The sequence below is a fragment of the Melanotaenia boesemani genome, chromosome 1 (assembly GCF_017639745.1).
Source record: "Melanotaenia boesemani isolate fMelBoe1 chromosome 1, fMelBoe1.pri, whole genome shotgun sequence".
NCBI classification, from domain to species: domain Eukaryota; kingdom Metazoa; phylum Chordata; class Actinopteri; order Atheriniformes; family Melanotaeniidae; genus Melanotaenia; species Melanotaenia boesemani.
Genome location: NC_055682.1, coordinates 15,585,593 through 15,605,782, shown reverse-complemented (window position 1 = coordinate 15,605,782; position 20,190 = coordinate 15,585,593). Strand labels below are relative to the sequence as shown.

Here is a 20,190-nt window from a genome sequence, read left to right as displayed (position 1 = left end):
AGTCCACAGAACAATTCACTAAAAACGTAGCCACTGGAGGCTTAAGCATAAGGTCAACATAAGCGTTGTTGATCTGATTTTCTGAAACATTGTTGAATTCAGTCTTTTAATTTTGCTCACACTGAATAAACCTGCCCAACATTACGTCTAACCTAAGGGACATGACAACCAATCCAACAACTGTTTCTAAGAATGGAGGAAAAAAAACAACCCTGGCATCATATCATCAACAACATAAAACAGCTAAAACGTTCATCCACTAATAGAAAATGGCTAGACTGTCTTGTGAAAGTAATTATAGAATTTACTGCAGCCACTGCTCTACTGAAAATTCAGAAGAAGTTTGCTGCTTCTCTCTCAGGTTTGGTCTGGTGAATGCAAGGCCCTTATTAGGGCTGCAACGATTAGTCGACATTGTCAACAATAGTCGACAACGAATTTAGCCGTCGGCAAAAAAAAAAAAAAAAACTACAGAGTGAGACATCGTCTTCTAATCCTATCTCTGCTGAGAGTTGCACAATGCACATGCACAAAGAGGAAAAAAAATACAGAGTGAGACATCGTCTCCTTTTTTTTTCTCTCTCTCTCTGCTGAGAGTTGCACATGCGCAATAAAGTCCGCCAGGGGAAAAATATGGTGGCGGACTAGGCAGCAAAACGGCGGCAGAGAATGTCAAAAGTCTGGGATAACTTCACGTTAAACTTACAAAATAAATTAAATACATGTGAGATTTGTAAAGCGGACCTTGTGTACCACGGAAGTACGTCTGCAATGCTCGAACACTTAAGGAGGAGGCACGTCGGACTTACATAATAACCTCATGCTAGATTTCAAAGCTGAAAGTGAAATAAGATCCATTCATAATAATCATGAGATACATAATCCGATTGGTCGACTAGTCGTTTTAATAGTCGGTGACTAATCGACCATCAGAATAGTCATTAGTTGCAGCCCTAGCCCTTATCAAACAAAACCTTTATCCTTAGGGATTTCTTTGCCTCCAGTGGACTGGATCTTCTCTGTATGACGGAGACCTGGGTCACTGTCAGTGAGTTGAGCGTTTTTTGGAACTTTTACCGCTGGATTGCAGCTATTTCAACTCCCCATGAACGCCAGGTTGAGGAGAAGGAATGGTGACTGTGTGTAGAAGTATGTACAAACATAACCAACTTTCCTATCTCTCCTCCTTCTCCAGCTTGGAACTTAATCTATTTGAACTTGTTCACCCTTATCCTGTACTGTGTGCAGTAATCTATTGCCCACCCAAATTCAATAAGGACTTTTAAAACTAATTTTCTGATCTTTTGGCTGAACTGATTCCTAAGTATGATCAAGTCCTTATTGTTGGAGATTTTAACATACATGTCTGCTGTCCTGACAGACCATTGAAAAAAGGATTTTCTAACTCTTTTTGACTCTTAACTTTGCGCAGTGTGTGGTTAGGCCAACTCAAGAAAAGGGACACACACTGGACCTTGTTTTATCTTTTGGTTTGGTTTCTAATCTGAGGATTTATGACACTGTTTTTTCAGATTATATGCCAATGGTATTTGACACTGCTCTGCAAAGCCAAGCAAAAATGGAAGAAGGACAAGCTCCAGGTGTCATTCCAAATTACAAAGGACTGTAGGCATCGCTATCCGGCAACTATGAAAGATGATAACAGAAAATATCTATCAAATATTATTTGACATATACTTTTAACACAATAGATTCTTAATGCTGAATCTTCATTTGAGGCTTGTGAAATAATTTCTGAATTTCTTTTTGGATAAAGTGGCTAACATTGGGGCTCAGATATCTTTATTGCGGCTAAATATCCAACGCCAACTTGCTCAGCTGCGGCAGGCTAAACAGGGGAGTGAACTTGATGCACTATGTACCTCATGTCTCGCAATTGTTTATTCATACTTTCACATAATCCATTATTATCCTCATTTGCGTGAATACAAAACAATGCATATCCCATATTTCTATGACTAACATCCTTTCTTACATCCTCTCGAACGCTTATGCGGTCAACAAACAATAATGCTCCCCGGCTCACCCCACCTCTACATCATCAAGAACCGGCCTAGGGCCCAGATGACATCAACTATTTATCACCACATAAGACCCAAGTGCCACACCCACTTCCCAAACACCAATTAAGTGGGTACACACCAACAAAGTACAAACATGAAACATGTTTATAGTTATGGCTCCTACAATTTTCTTCCTTGTCTGATCTAGCAGTCTATGTTTTGACCCAGTATGAACCTACCAGAACCCCCAGGTCATCTGGTTCCAGTTTCTTATCAGTTCCCAGAGTCAAAACCAGACATGGAGAAGCTGCATTCAGCTTCTATTCTCCACATGTCTAGAACAAACTCCCAGAAAGCCTCAAATCAGCTGAAACACTTAGTTTATTTAAATCAAGGTTGAAGACCCACCTGTTCTCTGCTGCATGGAACTAGTTTTTATTTAGAAATCCAGATCTGCATTTGGTTCTTTTACGCTGAAATCTTAACTTTATTTCGTTCTTTTTCCTGCTGTTTTTATGTAATCAATTTTATCTTTTTTAATCTTTGTTTTTCTTTCTTTTTTGTTCTTTCCCTGCACCTTGCTGTAATGTTTTTATGTTTTATGTAAAGCACTTTGAATTGTCTTGTACATGAAATGTGCTATACAAATAAATTTGCCTTGCCTTATGTTTCTTGTTCTGTTGTTTTCCATCAGTCTGAACCTGTATCCTTAGATTTCTTACAAGAGATTGTTGGTCATCTGAAGCCCTTGGATTCCCCTATCGACATCAATTCACCTCATTTATTTGAAGAGGTCATTTCCACTCTGGGACCACATTTTCTTGTTATTATTAATAGCAGCCTGTCCTCAGGTGGGGTCCAAAGAAATTGGAAACATGCCATAGCGTAGAAAATTAATGAAAAAGCCTAGCCTTGATCCCAATATACTGTCCAATTTTAGACCAATTTCCAAACTTCCTTTTATTAAAAAGAATTTGAGAGAAAATAGTTTGCATACAGTTGAAAGATGTCTTTAGAGGTATATAACATTTATAGGTTTTTCAGTCTGGTTTTAAGTCTCTTCATAGCACAGTCTGCTCTACTGAGGGTTTTTAATGACATTCTTTTAGCCACAGACTCCAAAAATTATGTTATCTTAGTTTTCATTGGACTTAACAGCGGCCTTTGATACGATCACTGCACATTATTATCCAGTTTAGAGCATTTTGTAGGCATTCAAGGAGCTGATCTTAACTTCTTCAGGTCCTACTTAGCTAAAAGAACTTTTTGTGTCAGCCTTGATTCTTTTAAATCCTCCAGTGCTCCTCTGTTGTGTGGGGTCCCACAAGGCTCAATTCTTGGACCTTTGCTTTTTTCTTTATTTCTCCTCCCTCTGGGTTCTATTTTTAGAAAACACAAGTGTGCTTTCCATTTCTTTGCTGATGACAGCCAGGTTTATATGCCTCTGAAACGAAAGAACTCTTATTCTCTAAAATGGCTGATAAAGTGCCTCGAAGATGTAAAGCCCTGAATGGCTTAAAATTTTCTGAATTTTAACAATAAAAAGACAGAGGTTTTATTATTTGGTCCTAGTGTAACCAAGGGATCCTCCCCTGTTGATTTGGGCCCTCTGACACAATTTGTCAAACCAACTGTCACCAATTTGGGTGTAAAAATGGACAGTGATTTTAATTTAGACAGGCAGGTCCGTGCTCTGGTAAAAAATAACTTCTATCAGCTAAGAAAACTGGCAAAGATCAAACATATCCTTTCGAGAAAAGATTTTGAGCCAGTTATCCATGCTTTCATCACAACACGGCTGGATTACTGCAACTCACTTTCTGTTGGTCTCTCTCAGTCATCTTTATCCCGTCACCAGCTGGTGCAAAATGATGCTGTACGCCTTTTAACAGGCACACAGAAGAGAGAGCAATTTCTCCTGTTTTAGCTTCATTACACTGGGGGCCTGTTGTTTTTAGGTTTCATTTTTAATATTTTTAGTTTTGAAGACATTGAATGGTCTTGCGTCATGCCACCTCTCTGAGCTGTTGCATGCCAACCCCCCCCTCCCGGTCACTTAGTTCAGCTGACCAGCTGCTCTTGGATGTGCCAAGAACGTGACGAAAGCTCAGAGAGGACAGAACTTTTGTCGTGGCAGCTCCTCGGTTATGGAACTCGCTGCCACTGCATGTTAGACAGGCCTCCTCTATGTCCATTTTTAAATCTCTGCTTAAAGCCCATGTCTTCTCTTTGGCCCCAGTGTGAGAGTTGACTATTATTATTTAATATTATTTTTGGTTTTTTAAATATTTTTGTTGTTTAATTATTTTAGTTGTGGTTTTATTTTGCATTTTTTAATTGTGTTTTTTTTTTATTTGTTTATTTTTGTATGCCTTTTTAAATGTTTTATGTGCTCTTACTGTTTAGCATTTTGGTCAGTACTTACTGTTTTAAAGTGCTTCATAAATAAAGTTGGCTTGGCAAACAGTGGGATCTGCTGATGCCAGGCTTGGGAAATTTCAGAGAGAGGAAACCAAAATCAGAGATTAAAATTCTGAGAAAGGAACAAAAATTTGGAAGCACTCTTACTGCAACAATAACAGTTAGCTTGCTACAGTGAATCTCATCTATAAAGAGATTAGCCTCAAGACATCCAACAGAGCAAAATGTTTCTGTATTCAATAATAATGTGGCTATTTTAATGCCCAAAAATAATGCAAAAAAGGCTTTCATTTTAGTGAAATCTCATAATTTCACCAAAAGAGGAGAAGGGTCCTCAAGCCCAGACTATAGTGTAACTGTGACATGGCCTGTAAGATACATACTACAGGTCTTTCATTTATTTTTGTTAATAAGGACTGAGGTAGCTGAAAGGCTTGATTATATATAGCAGTTTTCTGATTGAATGATAAAGGGACATGAAAACTTCATTTTCAAAAATGAATAAGAATAAAACATGAGGATGATCCCAATTATAATTAATTAAAGGACAAAGCTGCAAAAGATGGGCCTACTTGTTTCAGTGTAAGCGCTCCATTTCCACTGTTAGTTTGTAATAATGTTCTATACCTGACTGGGTTGCTGGTAAGGGACACACGCAATGAGTCCAGACAGGCAAACAGGCGTTCATCCATCACCCCTGACTTCAGCTCACCAAGGAATTCCTGGGGAGATATCTGATGGCTGTTTCTCAGGCTACCCTGAAGAAAGGGGAAAAAAGGAAGAGGAAATCTGTTAACTGTAGCCATCTAAAGCAGCATCAAAGTTAAAAACCAAAATGTAAGAACTGACAGAATGACCCGTGTTTGAGGCTGGTAAACTGGAAAAGTGCTGAGTTTGAAGCAAATGACTAATACACATATTACCAAATACGATGTGCGATTCTCAAGGTGTGGGTGCACTGTAAATAATCCCCCCCCCATTCATCAACAATTTGAAGAGCAAGCTTTATTTTACGCCAATTTCCAATCTGTCTACTTTTTTTAATTAAGTAAATAGATGGATGTTTCCTCAGTTTGTCAAGGTCATGCAGGCTAGATAGCACATTATTCTTCTCTGTGAGTTGTATCTACTAACCGGCCTAAACCCTATACAATTTCTTTAGAAAGAGCTCGACCAACAAATACATATCTGCTCTGCCAATCTCTTCAAACTCCCTTGAGCTCTGCAATGATTTCTCAAAAGTCCGTTTCATCTTCATTTAACGTACAATCATAGCCAAAAACAAAAACCTGACTAATAACACAAGCAGGTGCATTCCAAGGACTGCTGCCATGATATCCTCTTAAATTACTTGAGACAATCTTGAATCCTTTCAAAGACTGTGTAGTGTCTTGGTCCTGAGGGAACAAAGCAGACTCAAACCATGATCCTTCCTCTGCTACACTTCAAAGTTGGGATCTGGGTTTTTTTTTGGTTTTTAATTCCAAACTTTACATTGTGTATCTGCCAAAAGAAAGTTGAAGCTCAGTCTCATCTATTTTTAAAACATTCTCTCACACATGTTGTAAAACATTCAACTGATTTTTTACATCCTTGGACTCTTTTAGGATTGAATAATTTTTTCAGCCATCATTTATAATTGGAGGCCACTTAAAGAACTGGCTGAAGTTCATCTCATAAATGTAAAAACTACAAGTGGATTTAAGAATTTAACACAAAGATTAAGCCTGAGCTGTAAATGATAATTGTATTTAATTAAGAAATTATAGGTTCAGCTGTTTGTTTTATTACTGAAGTCAACTTGAGTTCATCTATCATTGTTAAGTAGATGACGCTCGGGCCATGTTTCATCATCATTAATGTAATAACGTAGCCTACTTCTGACTTTAAAAAGACCAAAACACTCCTGAAAAGTTAAGCATTTCATCTATAAAACTGAAGCCATGACAAGGGACACTGAATACTTATCCTGACCTGTTCCTATATCTAAAAATATTCCTGTTGTCACCTGACAAGATGTTTTCCTTGGTCTTTCTCCTGTCTGAAAACACTAAATTAGTGAATTTCTTTTTTGATGTCTCTCTAGCAGGGTCTAGAAACACCTGATTAAAAACAAGATACAAAGCATCATCAAAGTACTAATTCTATCAAGTTTAAATAAACAAATCTGGGCTAAAATATGCACCATCTATTTAACATATTTCTAATAATAAAAAACACAAAAGACTCTCAGAACATTGACGTATTTGTTATATAAGGAGTAATAACGAGAAACATGTTTGAAGATTCTGTCTTGGCATTTTAAAGTAAAACACAAGTTAAACTATTTCCTCCACAGCAGGGGTACTACAGACAAAATAAGAACTGGGGTTTCAAAGAAGTAAAGTGGCTATTCAAGACAACCACTGATTCAGACCACTCTGTTAAAGGTCAGCAATTATTTTGTGACACAAAATTGAAAGTCCTGGTAAGAAACTATTTTTATCTTCAAAATTCACAAACTAAACACACTAGAACATTTCAGTAAGGGAAATAAAGCGCAGACATATAATGCTAAAGGTTAAGGGGTGAAGCTGATTTGTGGTTAAAAATTGTATTAAATGAGATTTGTTTATCTTATTCCAGATGTTTTGGTTTTTAATTCATGATCTCTTTATCATCATGTTCATTATAGTAAAACACTTGTATACTGAAGCCATATCAACTGAACGTAAAGCTCAAAGGCCAGAAAGCTACAATAGTTATTCTGAGATCCCATCTTCTCCTCCATAGTCTAAGGACATTCTCAGTGCCACTTAACAAGTTCTTTTTCCTAAATTTTGTCTGTTCAAGTAAGTAGTCCAGTGTTGATGTTCTTTTCTGATGGTCATTTTAAGCTTCATGGTCCAGCCCCTCCCTGTCTGCACATTATGTTCTCATATACAGCAGCAGGTTAATTCAGTCAAAGCAAGTGTATTTATTTAGATGACACATATACACAAAAGCATGTGACTGAGCTGCGCCTAGGGCTAAAGCATTATGAAAAAATCTAATTGTTATTTTTCTGACAAATATTTTGATTTGGTTTGCAGTGTGATGTTTCACATTTCAGCTTCCAATGTGTGGTCATGGAGAAATATATAACACCAGATAGAGGATTACCACAAGAGATGACATCAAAATATGAACGCAAAGACGCTTAAGTTGAGATATGAACGGCTTCACTTACAAACTGCAAGATGTAACCTGTGGCAAAAACACTGAAGCCTGAAGGTTGCATTTCCTCTAGAACTGGTTTATTCCTTGTCCTTGTATTAAAACCTAACAGTGATGTTATTTATCTTATTTACACGTCATTTCTCTCTACTTGCTTTCTGTTTCGCACTTGGCAGAGTTCCTCTCTCTGCTGAGAAATTCATGTCCACCACGGAGACACAGCTGAACAAGCTAAATCTAATATCAATGTAATCATTTCTAAACCATATTGGGTCTTAAAATGGATCCAATATTCTATGTAGGTTTTATTAACAGAAACACGTTATCTGAGCTCTAAACTTAAAGAATATTTAGAGCGACACCAATCAGTAAAATGGTATTTATTCACCGGACATTTCAGATGTTAGACTGTTTACTGTCATATGTGCATTTTGTCTCAGCATTTCAGTCATTTATGTAAAATTAGTCCGCAATGAGGTTTGAAAATCTATGTGGCATAACTAAAATGAATCATTTATAGTGATAACATTATGGCGGTCAGTTTCCCACACCCTGGAACAACTATTAAAACTTGTCTGAGTCTTCACTCAGAACGAATGTATACATCTATCAAAGGCTAATTTCAATAACACTATTAATATTAGGAGTGAAAAGGAAAAACAGGCCTCTGTTCTACTCTTTCAATAATTTGTAAGACTGTGAAGAATTAAATATACAAACAAGTTAGCAAATTAGCATTAACCAGCCTTCACATCTTCAGACAAATCATAAGCTGATCAGTCTTTTACTGAAATGAATAGTCATGTCTGACCAAGCTAAACCACAAACAAGAACCTTTATTTAATTACTGTTTAGCATTATGACATTGAACACAAATTATTATGAAGTACAATTCCTTCAGCAGTAGAAAAACAATCATTTCCTACTAGATCGCCGCTGCTACAGCTGAATCTCGCACATCGCAGCCTTAAATAAATTTTAACCTGTAGCTGATGTGCAGAGCAGAAGGCTATTCACTGCTTCTCCAACATTCATCAAACTTTAAAAGCAAAACTTCCAGAGCAGAGAAAAAAAACATGGGGTTTGTTTTACTGTGAACCTCTTCACATGCATGTACCAAATTTTGGACCTTGGGAAGTTGTTATAAGGTCTCTTTATTCCAAGGGAGAAAGAGAAGTAAACAGTTTTACTACATTTAATTACATTTAATCACAACTACGTCAGGAAGCAAAAATTGAATAGCATAGACCTGGTGCTCAAATTATTAAGACCCAATCAACTGCAACAGCAAACTCATGCAGACAAAAGCTAATCAATTTAATTCCACTAGAGAAAAACATGGAAACAGAAACCAGTCCATCATGCAACATGGCAGCAGTCCTACTGGGTTGGAGTGGGTAGATTTAAACAACCTGAGGATATACTTGCTGGTTGAATGACCGGAAATTTTTCTCTAAATATTTCAGTCTTGAACGGTAATGACGGCATGTTGAAGACTTAAATAATTTGAGTAATATTTATGTTTTTGTTTTATTTTCAAGTCTTAACTGCAGAAGTAAAATGACCCTGTGAAACACAGATATAGCAAACAGCAAAGCACTTTCATGTCAACTTGAAGTAGCTTAAAATTTCAACATAATTTTTTATTAAAATATACATGTAATACTGCAAGTAAATGGTAGGAAAAAAGCAAATATAAAACATAAAATGTAGGCAGTAAATAATAGAAAGTTTAAAATAAAATTATTAAAAAAAAAAAAAAAGAAAAAAAAGACTCACAGTTTTGGAAGCTGCAAAAATATACTGGGTGACCATTTCTCGCTTTGTGTTGAGGTCTTTTTCCCTTAAAGGAGTCTTTTTGTCTTCATTCAAGTTCATATCCTCCTAAAAAGAAAAAAGAAAAAGGGAGAGGAGTAAATTTAATATGGAATTATAGTTATTAATTTCCATTTTCTCTGAAAATTCTGTTCACAAAACAATATTATACCCAGTATTTCAAATAACTTCACCCTGGCCAGAGCTTTAAAAGATTACTCTATGAGAGTACTTCAGTCTCTGACTTAAGTCATATGTTTCCGGCTTGGGATCAGACTTTCTAGGGTTGGCATTACTGGACTACCAGCAAACAACCTTCTCATCTTAATATTAATATTAGTGAGCCTTCACGCATTAGTTGAAGGCCCAGTTACAGTAACTAGTAATTATTAAAGGTTGAAAAACCCCTCAGATCCTTAGTCAGCATACTGATAAAGTAGACAAGCTGAAATCACGTTTCATTCAGGTACTTCACCCTGTATCTGAAAAGATTATGTTGGCCTTGAATTTCAGATCCAATAAAAACCAGCGGGTCATGTCATTGCACTTAACTAAAACTAAATAATTCTAAATATTAAAATCCATGGCTTAAATCCATAACATGTTCATTTACCTATTCCTTTTTTTTACCTTAATAATTTTAAAATACATCAGCAGTAGGAATAGAGCAACACTGAAGTCCATGTTTTATGGACTGGAATAAGAGTGGTGGAGTGGAGTGAGAAGGTCACTCCACGTCCTAAAACAGGTCAGTGTAAAAAGGTGTAAATTCTGTGGTACTTTGTCCAAAGCATTTAACTGACATTTCATTTATTCCTTAAGAAATTGTATCAGCTTGTTAAAAAAAGCATATTATGTCTCCTTTAAGGTCTGTGGGTCTTTTGCTCTTTCTAAAGTTGAATACTTGCTCAATTTCGACAACATACTAATCAAAAGTGCTGCCACATGCTATAAGACCTGGTTTTCATCACTATGAGGAAGCACTGCAGCCACATAATGTCTGCAAATATACACTACCGTTCAAAAGTTTGGGGTCACTTTGCCATGGGATTCAATAGGGAAGTGACCCCAAACTTTTGAACGGTACCTCAAAGCTTTACAAGAGCTACCTCAAGCTGAAAGAAAAACCATCACAAGAGGTTCTCTGGGGCAATAAATCCTGATGATGTAATGCATTCATATAAGCATGGCTGCAAGCTGCCATTCAACAGAAATTTCACACAATAACAAAACATACCATCATCTTTTCAAACAGCGCCAAGATTTCTTTTTCTGAGGTGATCTTTGAGGATAGCTCCTCAAAATGATGCAGAGTGGATGACGAAGAAGTCGACCAATCACTCGTGTTGTGTTTGAATTGTGTTAAGGGTGGCCGCTCCTTTTTACTACCTGGGATTCGAATACTGGCAAATCTGTCCAGCTGCGGAGAAAATAGAAAAAATGCAGTTAAGATTAAGAAGTTTCTACACCAAGTTGAGATAAATCAAAGATGTAAGAGATGACGAGCATGTCATGATAGTAAAGTGAAGATAGCTACGGTGCTGACAAAGAAATGATAGGTTAGAAAGAAAAGTAGTTTTTGCTCTGTCATGTCAGTATATCTGATTTCTCACAATAAAGACAAGCTTTATTGTCAGTAAAAAAAATGAGTAGATTAGTTGTTTTACAGTACAGTGATGTTAGATGGAAACAGAGATTGTCGAGAAAAAGCACACCAGTTGCTCCAATCTTACCACATCATCTGTGATGTTTTTAAAGGGCAAGTGCTACAAGTGGAGAGCAGATAAAAGCAAATCAGATTATGAAGCAACAACGTTTGTGCTATATGTATGTGTTGTAACGATGTTATTTTTACATTCCCTTTCCCCATATTTCAATATAATTTCTGCTCAGATAATGACTAAAGGAAAGTTTTTATTTTACCAGTGCAAAAGATTTACTTTAGATCAGCTTCTACAAACAGTATCTGTTGTCTTGACATTTAACATTGTAGACTCATATACTCACAATTTAGAAACTTACATTGGATCCGTCAAAAGATATGTGAAACGGATCAACCAGATGTTACACAAGTTTTGTGGCCATGAGACAGTATTACCATTAGGACACTGTGTGGTACAATAGTAGGATGTACCATACCTAAACTGGGGGCAAAATTATGACAAATCACACTCATAAATAACCACAGTCTCCATCATCAAGTTATTATGTATTCATTATGATCGCTCAGTGAGCATAATAAATTTCTACTTTTTCTTTCATAACAGAAAACATTTTTTCTAATGCACTGTTTATTTTGAGATTAAGGCTAAGAGTCATTTAAATCAGGGATCCCCAACTCCAGTCCTTAAGGACTGTCCTGCAGACATTCAATGTTTCCCTGCTTCAGCACACTTGACTCAAATTATGGCTTAACAGACTTGTGCAAAACTTTCAGAGAACCATTTAATTTGAACCAGGTGTGTTGCAGCAGGGAGACATCTAAGACCTGCAGGATAATGGGCCTTGAGGGCCAGGGTTGGGGATCACTGATCTAAATGGTTTAGAATACATCAGCCAACCTGCCGTTACAACCCTACTTACATCCACCAACAAATGCTCATTACTGGGTGAGAGAGTAGGTGGTTTTTATTAGAGGCAGTAAATTAAAAACACTTAGCCAAAACTTCGTCGGTGGAAGTGGATAACAGTTGTCTAGATAGAAAAGCATTTCATGTATGACAACTGTAGACTACAATCTCTGGGCATTGACAACAAGGAATTAACCTTTGTTCACAAGCTGAAAACACTGGGGTCAAACAGAGGCTGTGATTGCATTAAGGAGATCTGTGGGATACACAACTTTACAGCCTGAAAAAGAGGGATGTGTCTGCTACAATACAAGTTCAACTTTTAAACAGCAAGAGCTTAAATCAGTAATCCCAAAAACTGTGAGGATTTCTCAGATAGCAACATCTCCTAGAGGGATGAGGCAGGTGAATACCAGGCAGACAGAACCCTGATAGGTCTGTAGTAGCAGGAAACACATGGATTAGTGTTAGCTAAACCCTGTTCTAATTTTAACTATTTAACTTCCTACATGCAAAACAAAGTCAAAAGTCAGCAAAGGTCACGTTCTAGGAAAAAAAAAAAATCAAACATCTCAAGATCAGATTGTATGTACCTTTTATTCACTACTGCAACAATACTATAAAAGCATTTCTCTGCAGTGGTCCCATAAATATGTCTAGAAAGTATTATATCAAGAATGACATCTCCTCCTTTGTATTATATCAAGAATGACATCTCCTCCTTGGGTACCACCTTATAAAAACATACAAGTTGGCACTCATCTGCAAACTTCTATTTGTTATTTTTTTTAAGATAGTACCAAAGCTACAATGAAACTGCAAAGATTTTAAACATATAAATTGATATTGAGATGATTAATCCACAGTCGTTTTCACATTATGTTCATACCATTTACTGTCAAATAAACCACAACCTCACATTGAATGTTGATGAAAGTTCGTGTATTCCCTTTTTCTTAGTGGATTTGGCCATTTCCTGTGAGTGCGTTGTAAATTAATTATATTTCAAAGGAGGCTGAAAATGTGAGGATAGAACATTACTTTTAAGAGGGTATAAATTCAACAGTAAACGGTCTCCTATCAAATTTCTTTAAAGATTATCAGCTGCTGTGTGCAACGTTGTGCTAGAATACAAACTATTCATACTTACAAACTTTGGTTTGCGGTCTCCTTCATCGTAACACGATGTGCTGTGATGAGATGATCCTTTCTTCTTTTGAGATTTCACTTCTCGTGTTGTTGTGGTTTCAAACCGCTGGCTGTAACTATCCATGTTAACCTAGTGACTTTTACGCAGTCTGATAGTTACTTAGCAGGTAGGTCTATTAAGATCTGTAACGTTAGCACACACCCTTAAACTGTGGAGGCCAACACATGCAGACTTGTATAACATTACTCTCCACCTCTTAAAATGTTCCGTCAGCTAGCCAGGCTTGCATGCAAATTACACACATATGTCTAAACTAGAAAGTTCAAAACGTAAATGTTCTAGTTGGCAGACACAACAGCTCGTCTCGCTAACTAGCAAGTTGGCTAAACCACCATTCAACACTGGCTTAATTTAGCACTAATCCAATTTAAGAACTGTCACGTAACGCTGGAGATTCCGACAACGGAAAAAAATATATATATCGTTAAAAACACACAAACAACAGCTCGCTAGAAACTTTGTATGTCTGACCAATAACTAAAAGAAACGCTGTTGGAAGGTTGAAGCGTTTCTTAGAAAAACACAGATATTTTTTTGATAGACCCGCGCGACAAAAACGTCAGATCCGCATGTTTAATCCAACCAATAGCAATCACGAAGATTTAGATCTGGTTTGTGATTGGCACTGGATTGGTACAGTTCGGCCTCTGTGTTTTGCAACTGAACGACTATTTGATTGGTCGCAGTGAGCTGCCAATCAAACTTGAGGGTTGGTTCATTGTATTTTACCCGGAAATCCCATGTATGCAATGGTTATTGCTATTGATTACTTTAAGCCCCTGTTATTTAGACCCTGTATTATAACTGACCTATGTGTTCAATAAAGGATTTAAAAATAAATAAATGCAATGGTTATAATCTGGGTTAACCAAAGTGATGTACTAGGCATTGGATCTACCTAGGCCTCATAAATGTTTACTTTTTTTTGTTTTGTTTTTTATTATTCTTTTTCATTACTTAATTTAAACTAATACTTTGTTAGGACACTTCATGCAAAACTATTAAAGTCCTTTGTGCCCCAATTTTGAGATACTTAGTTTTCTTTATTTATTTTTAGCTCTTTCCTTTTGTCTTCTTACAGTTCTGGTAGGCATCTTAAAGAAGGAAATAAAAAAGTTTCATTTTGGTACTATTAAAGATTTATGAAAGTATGAATTTTTTTTTAACAGGACATTTTGGATAATTAAAATTGGAAATATAATCTAAACAAAACTATGTAAATAATATAATAGTACACACACATTTATTGACAAATGATTCTCTGATAAAAGATTACCATTACCATTACCTGTTTTCTGATTTGCTAAAAATACATAAACCAATGCATAATCTGAAACAAAAACCAATTAGCTATTTGAAATAGTTTTGCATTAGAAAACATGAAATATCAAAGACTTTGTACTTTCCAGCTTTTTCTGAGCTTTACTATATTAGAAACATTCACTTGCAGATATATTCCACATGAGGGGGTAGCAGTGGTTACAGTTTGTCTGCCATCATTCTTGTCATGCACAATCTATGGTCATGCCACACAGAAATTATGGAAATTACTGCCTTAATAACTTTATAGCTAAACTGTGTAGATGAACCAACAAGGCATATTTTAATCAATATAAGAAAGTTGCCACTAATAAGTTAAAGTAGCATTAATTGTGACTGAGAAGTCTCTTGTAGATGAAAATGCAAGGGTATCTTACATCACTCTATGCAGAATTTTACTTTAGCAAACAAAAACCTAAAAAATAATATATTAATAAACATTTACTGCAGTTAGTCCAAATTTGGAAAAAAAAAAAACTATTAATCAAATCATTACTGACTTTTCAGATAACTTCCTATCCCATCCAACATTTCCATGAGCCAACTAATTGGTGGTTGTGCAGTGCAGATGTTCATCAATACGTTTATGCTTCTGTATACCTTAAGTGCTCAGTACCATTACTTTTCAGTTTATTTTATTATTCTTATTATTATTTTTGTCCTTAAATAAATAGTATTTGTCGCAAATAATTGTGAATTTTAGGAGTAAACAAAGCACTAATTACATCCAGGAAGAAAAAATGGAGGTAGCGGAGAAATATAAATACCTGGACAGCTGATAACTCTATAGATGTCACACTGAGGCCCTCCACAAGGAGGGACTCTATTTCCTGAGGAAGCTAACATCCTTCAATATCTCCTCCAAAAGTATGCATATCTTCTATAACAGTGGCTCCCAACCTGGGGTCTGTGACCTCCCCAAAGAGCACAGGGGGTCCCCAAGGCTTTGAACATTCAAAACCATTAACTTGGGCTTCATAGAAGGACAGGACTCAGCCAGAATACACAATTTTTGGTGAGAATCTCACTTTTGAAAGCATAAAACCAAGCATGGTTTCAGAATGGGATGAGGCACGTTGTCCATGGCTGTTTTGTAGTATTTGCATGAAGGGGGTCGCCAAGGAAAACAGATTGGGAACCATTGTTCTATGAGACCTTTGTTGAAAGTGCAATCTGCTTTGCAGCCACCTATCTGTTGGGGCAGACTTAAAGAAATTAAACAAACTGATAAAAAATTTAGATTCTGTGCTGAGGACAACTCTGGAGCCACTGCAGCCAATAACACAGAAAAGAATGCTGCACAAGTTGCTGAACATAATGGACAACCCCTACCACACTCCCCACAACACCACAAGGAAACAACAGAGCTCAGTCTTTGTGCTGTCTTGTTATAATCATCTTGTTTCGTTTTTGTTTTGTTTTGTATTTAAATATATTTTGTGTTGTTCAGTTGTCCTTTGTTGACATGTTTTTTTAGTTTTGGAAAATTTGTTTAAGAAAAAAAGAAAGGAAAAGATAAGATAAATGAGACAACACTGGTTGACAATAATTTCTTTAAAAAAACACACAATAGCAATATCATTTTTAGTTAAACAAATAAATTAATTCACTTTAGTATATGCACATGGTTCAGAAAACATGATGGGCTATTACTCACCAATGCGGCCATGATCTTTCATCATCATTTATTATGATGCCATCAGCATAGGACTGTCATGCACACCCGGAAAAAATAAATAAAATAAAATAAAATAAAATAAAATAAAAAAAGTGATTACGCTAATCCTTTTATTTCTTTTGCTGACAGGTGTCTAATGCTGACAGCAGTCTTTCTTTTTTTTCTTTAAGGTTTGAGTCTTTACTTTGATACCCAGATTATCTGCACAGGGCCATATGAGGCAAATGTGAGTGCCAGACGTTAATCTGTTGTTGCTGCTGTGTTGTTGACAAGTTGCTGATCTTAATTGTGTGAACTGGGATTTCGGCATAGATAAAGTTTTCTGAACTGAATCCCAATTAGCTTGTCTGGTGGAAAAGGCAACAAGGTAATGGGAGAAAATTAGGGAAAAAATTTGGTAAAATCCTTTCAACACCCTTGGATAATATTTATAACAAACTATTGTTTATGTAGACACACAAAACCAAAGATATTTCTTTAATGAATAAACAAATCGATAAATGAACCACTATAAAACAATAATGCTCCTCTTAGAGAAACTCCAAACTGAATGACGGTGCATTGGAGTTGCATAGTAATTATTGTTTAATTGGCTTCATTATTTTTTAAAGAATTAGTCTCAGCCACCTCAAAAAAAAAAAAAAAAAAAGAACTGATTTTAGCTATCTCCTAGCTCATGGTTGTAATAAGGATCAATTTTTGATAAGGGGAGCTGTGATTTGTTATTATGCCCCTGTTATTACCATTATTACTTTGTCATCCTGCAAAAAAGAAGTGCTGGGACAAATTGTCAGTCGTGATAAAATGACATAAAAATGCATTTGTACAAGCAGCAATTGAATATGCTAAAAGCATTTGGCATGTGAATTTCACATTTGAAAATAATAGTTTTATCTAAGGCTAAACTGGGAGCTGAATGTTCCTGCTGAATGAGGCCTTTAGCCATGACATCAAATTTGACTTTCATTGAATTCTTCTTCTCAAAATCTTGTTATCTTCAAAGACCTTTATTCCATGAAATTTAGTGAAGGCCATCTGCATGACTGCCAGCAATGTGTTAGCGCTCTTCATCTAGCCAAACATGAGCCTGGTGGCAACGTGCCCGATAATCCTCTCAGACAATGTGAGATCAGGCCTTCCAATTCGGTAACAGAACCGCCACAGGGTTGTGCATTCAAAAACCTCAAAGGCTAAATGATCTAAATTTCTAAATTTCTTGTAAGATGCTGACACTGATCTTAGTGATTCAAATGTTCAACACAAAAAAATCCATATTTTTTTCTTATTATTTATTTATCTGTCCTTCATTGACTTGCATTTCAAGTCGGTATTGTCATAAAAACGTAACACAACACAATCCCTTACAACAGAGTGCTAGTTGTTAAAATGAGCCTTAAGGATAAGCAGGTATGTTTCTCAGAGCAGTGTGTGCTGGCAGTTCATTTAAAAGACAAAAACAGACTGAAAATGCTTTTTTATGCTTTATGCACATTACTGAGAGATTTTGGATGCAGTAGATGTTTTATAAATTTTATAATATCTTCCATCCCAGCTAAACATGTCATTTTATATTAGCAGCTATGCCAGAAATATATCACTTAGATCTTACATCACAATGCCTTGCTGATTTCAGTGAATGTGATGAAACAATGTTGAATATTGTCTGTTATGCATGAAATTGTAATCTTTAGCTATAGGCTTTTAGACACTTTCAGAAATAACCATAAAAGCTCTGACTGAAGGAAGCTTTATCACTGGGGTGGTCCATTACTATTGCTAGGGGGGTTAGAATGAGAGCAGCTTTGAAAACAGCCTGTCAAACCTTCATGTAGGAGGCAGTGTTTTGGCATTTTTGTGTGCCTATGCTGCCATCATGTGGCTTCAGTTAAAAATGGCATTGCCTACATATAAACCTGTATTTTGTTTAAATTAGTCATAAAACTGTATAAACTGTACAGCTTTTTACACTTGTCACAAATGCTAACAGTGGAGATACATTACAATTGTGGAATGAAATTATAAGGAATAGATTAAGTTGATACCAAAGGAACTGTCAACATCAAACATATTTAGTTGTTTCATCACCAAATCTGTCTAACACAAATAAAATATTTGATTTACAGTGTTCACAGGATGCTTTGATATCAGAGTTTATTGATATCTCTAGTAAAAACTAAAATCTATAAACTGCCTTTAAGAACATGACATTGACTTTGATTCTCCTTGTCAAATCTGTTTGGTTGATTCTAGGTCTTTTATTAAATCAATAAGAACAAAAGTTGGTTTTCATGTTTTGATTCTTGCCCAACATCCAACTCTAGCTAAAAAAGAACCACAGAAGCAACAAAAATAGAATTTTTCAGTAAATTTACTTGATTGTACAACTTACAAAACAGACTAAGAAACAACACACTGCAAATAAGAAAACAAAGACAAAATAACCTTATAGCTGAGGGGTCCTCTGTGAGTGGTGTTATCTCCTTCAAGACCTACCTTGTGAGCAGCTCTTAAGGGCTCCACTAACTGCAACAAGGCCTGAAAGCTTGCTTGAGCTGCCCCAGTAAACTTAATTTGTACTACTTCTTAAACAGTGGTTGAACTGAATTCTTTCCACCTTGACTTCTCTGCATAAAAAAATTGATTAATGAACAATGTGACATGAGGATTGTGGAAGAAGTTTGATGCATGCTGTGCAGGCTAAAACATAATATCATTTTAAACACAATTAAACTCCTTACAGACACAGTAGAAATGTTTTAAACTAATCATCCTTAACAGCTGCAGCCCTTTCTTCTGCCTAAAAAAGATTTCTACACCAGTAGTTCAGCTTCATAATTAAATTATGACAATAATACAACTGCGGAATAATTATGAAACAAGCTGCCTCTGGGCACAAACAAAAAACTAAGGAATATAGTTATGCAACTTATTGTCATTCTTCGTGCATCTTGTACTGCTGCTTTGTAAAACCCTGTGGTATCTAATGCCCTCTGATGTCAGAGCCCTGAAGTAACGTGACATGACTACAGTTTTTTTTTTTTTTTTTTTGAGCGTGAAGAAAAGATAAATGAGACAAAGATACACTAGACTGAATGAAACAGCATCAGATGTTCAATATAAATAGGACAAACCAAAACAACTAGCTGCTACACCTGTAAGGAAACAGAAAACCACCTGCAACATCATTAAGAAAAACAAAGCTAACAATCATTGGGAGTACCAATAAAAAGACAGACAATCTAGAAAAAGAAAATCATGAATCACAACACAACAACAAAAACATTGGCAACACAAAGAAATAACATGAACGTAATTGTAGTTACTGGTGATTAAACCCAAAGGACACAGTGACTGTATCAGTCAGCAAGTTAGTAAATGTGTGGGCAAAATATTAGGCATGAATAGTGATATTTATCGTGCAAATGCGACTTGTGCAAAAATCAAAGGCAAACCAGAGGGACCCAGGAGACCAGCAGCCTCCACAGAGTACAACTCACAGGTAGTCTACAGAGACAAACATGCATCCGCCTAGAAGGTGGCAGAGGAAGACCAAACCACAGCGCCCCACGGCAACGAGGCACAAGCTCCAGGAGGCCAGGGGACAGCAGCCGCCAGCCCTGCCAAGCACCGCTCCCCCCAAAGGCGAAAAGAGTGCAGAGCCCGAGGTTCCAGGAGCCTAAGAGTCAACCAGCCCCCTCAAGGCGGAGGCCCGATACCAAGGAGGACCAGGCCACCCTTGGCTTTCACCCAAAGTGGATCAGGACCCACCCCAATGCCCCAGTCAGGAATCCTGGGACCAACAGTTTCCTGACGCAAAAGCTTCTGACTTTAAAACTCTGCATCTGACTTTTTTGGATGGCACACTGACATTCATTATGCACATTTCTGGAGCCGTTGATGCCCTGCATTGTCCACAGGATGAAAAACCACACTTCACAACATTTTTTTTCCAGCCTG

General features: G+C 36.5%; 1 protein-coding gene across 5 annotated transcripts in view; it reads right to left on the bottom strand.

Annotated features, from left to right (window-relative positions):
* LOC121644020 (protein diaphanous homolog 3-like) overlaps positions 1–13,772 on the bottom strand; it is a 176,922-nt gene extending 163,150 nt beyond the window's left edge. For 3 of the 5 annotated variants that reach the window (XM_041991717.1, XM_041991738.1, XM_041991724.1), the window contains exons 1-5: positions 13,176–13,772; positions 11,189–11,221; positions 10,693–10,875; positions 9,420–9,524; positions 5,073–5,203 (exon numbers count right to left, since the gene is read on the bottom strand). In XM_041991717.1, coding sequence (XP_041847651.1) covers positions 5,073–5,203; positions 9,420–9,524; positions 10,693–10,875; positions 11,189–11,221; positions 13,176–13,298 — 575 coding nt within the window. In that variant the 5' untranslated portion in view covers positions 13,299–13,772. The remainder of the gene's footprint in view (positions 1–5,072; positions 5,204–9,419; positions 9,525–10,692; positions 10,876–11,188; positions 11,222–13,175) is intronic. The other 2 variants (XM_041991730.1, XM_041991745.1) reach the window with 1 other exon arrangement.
* Between the last annotated feature and the right edge of the window lie 6,418 nt (positions 13,773–20,190).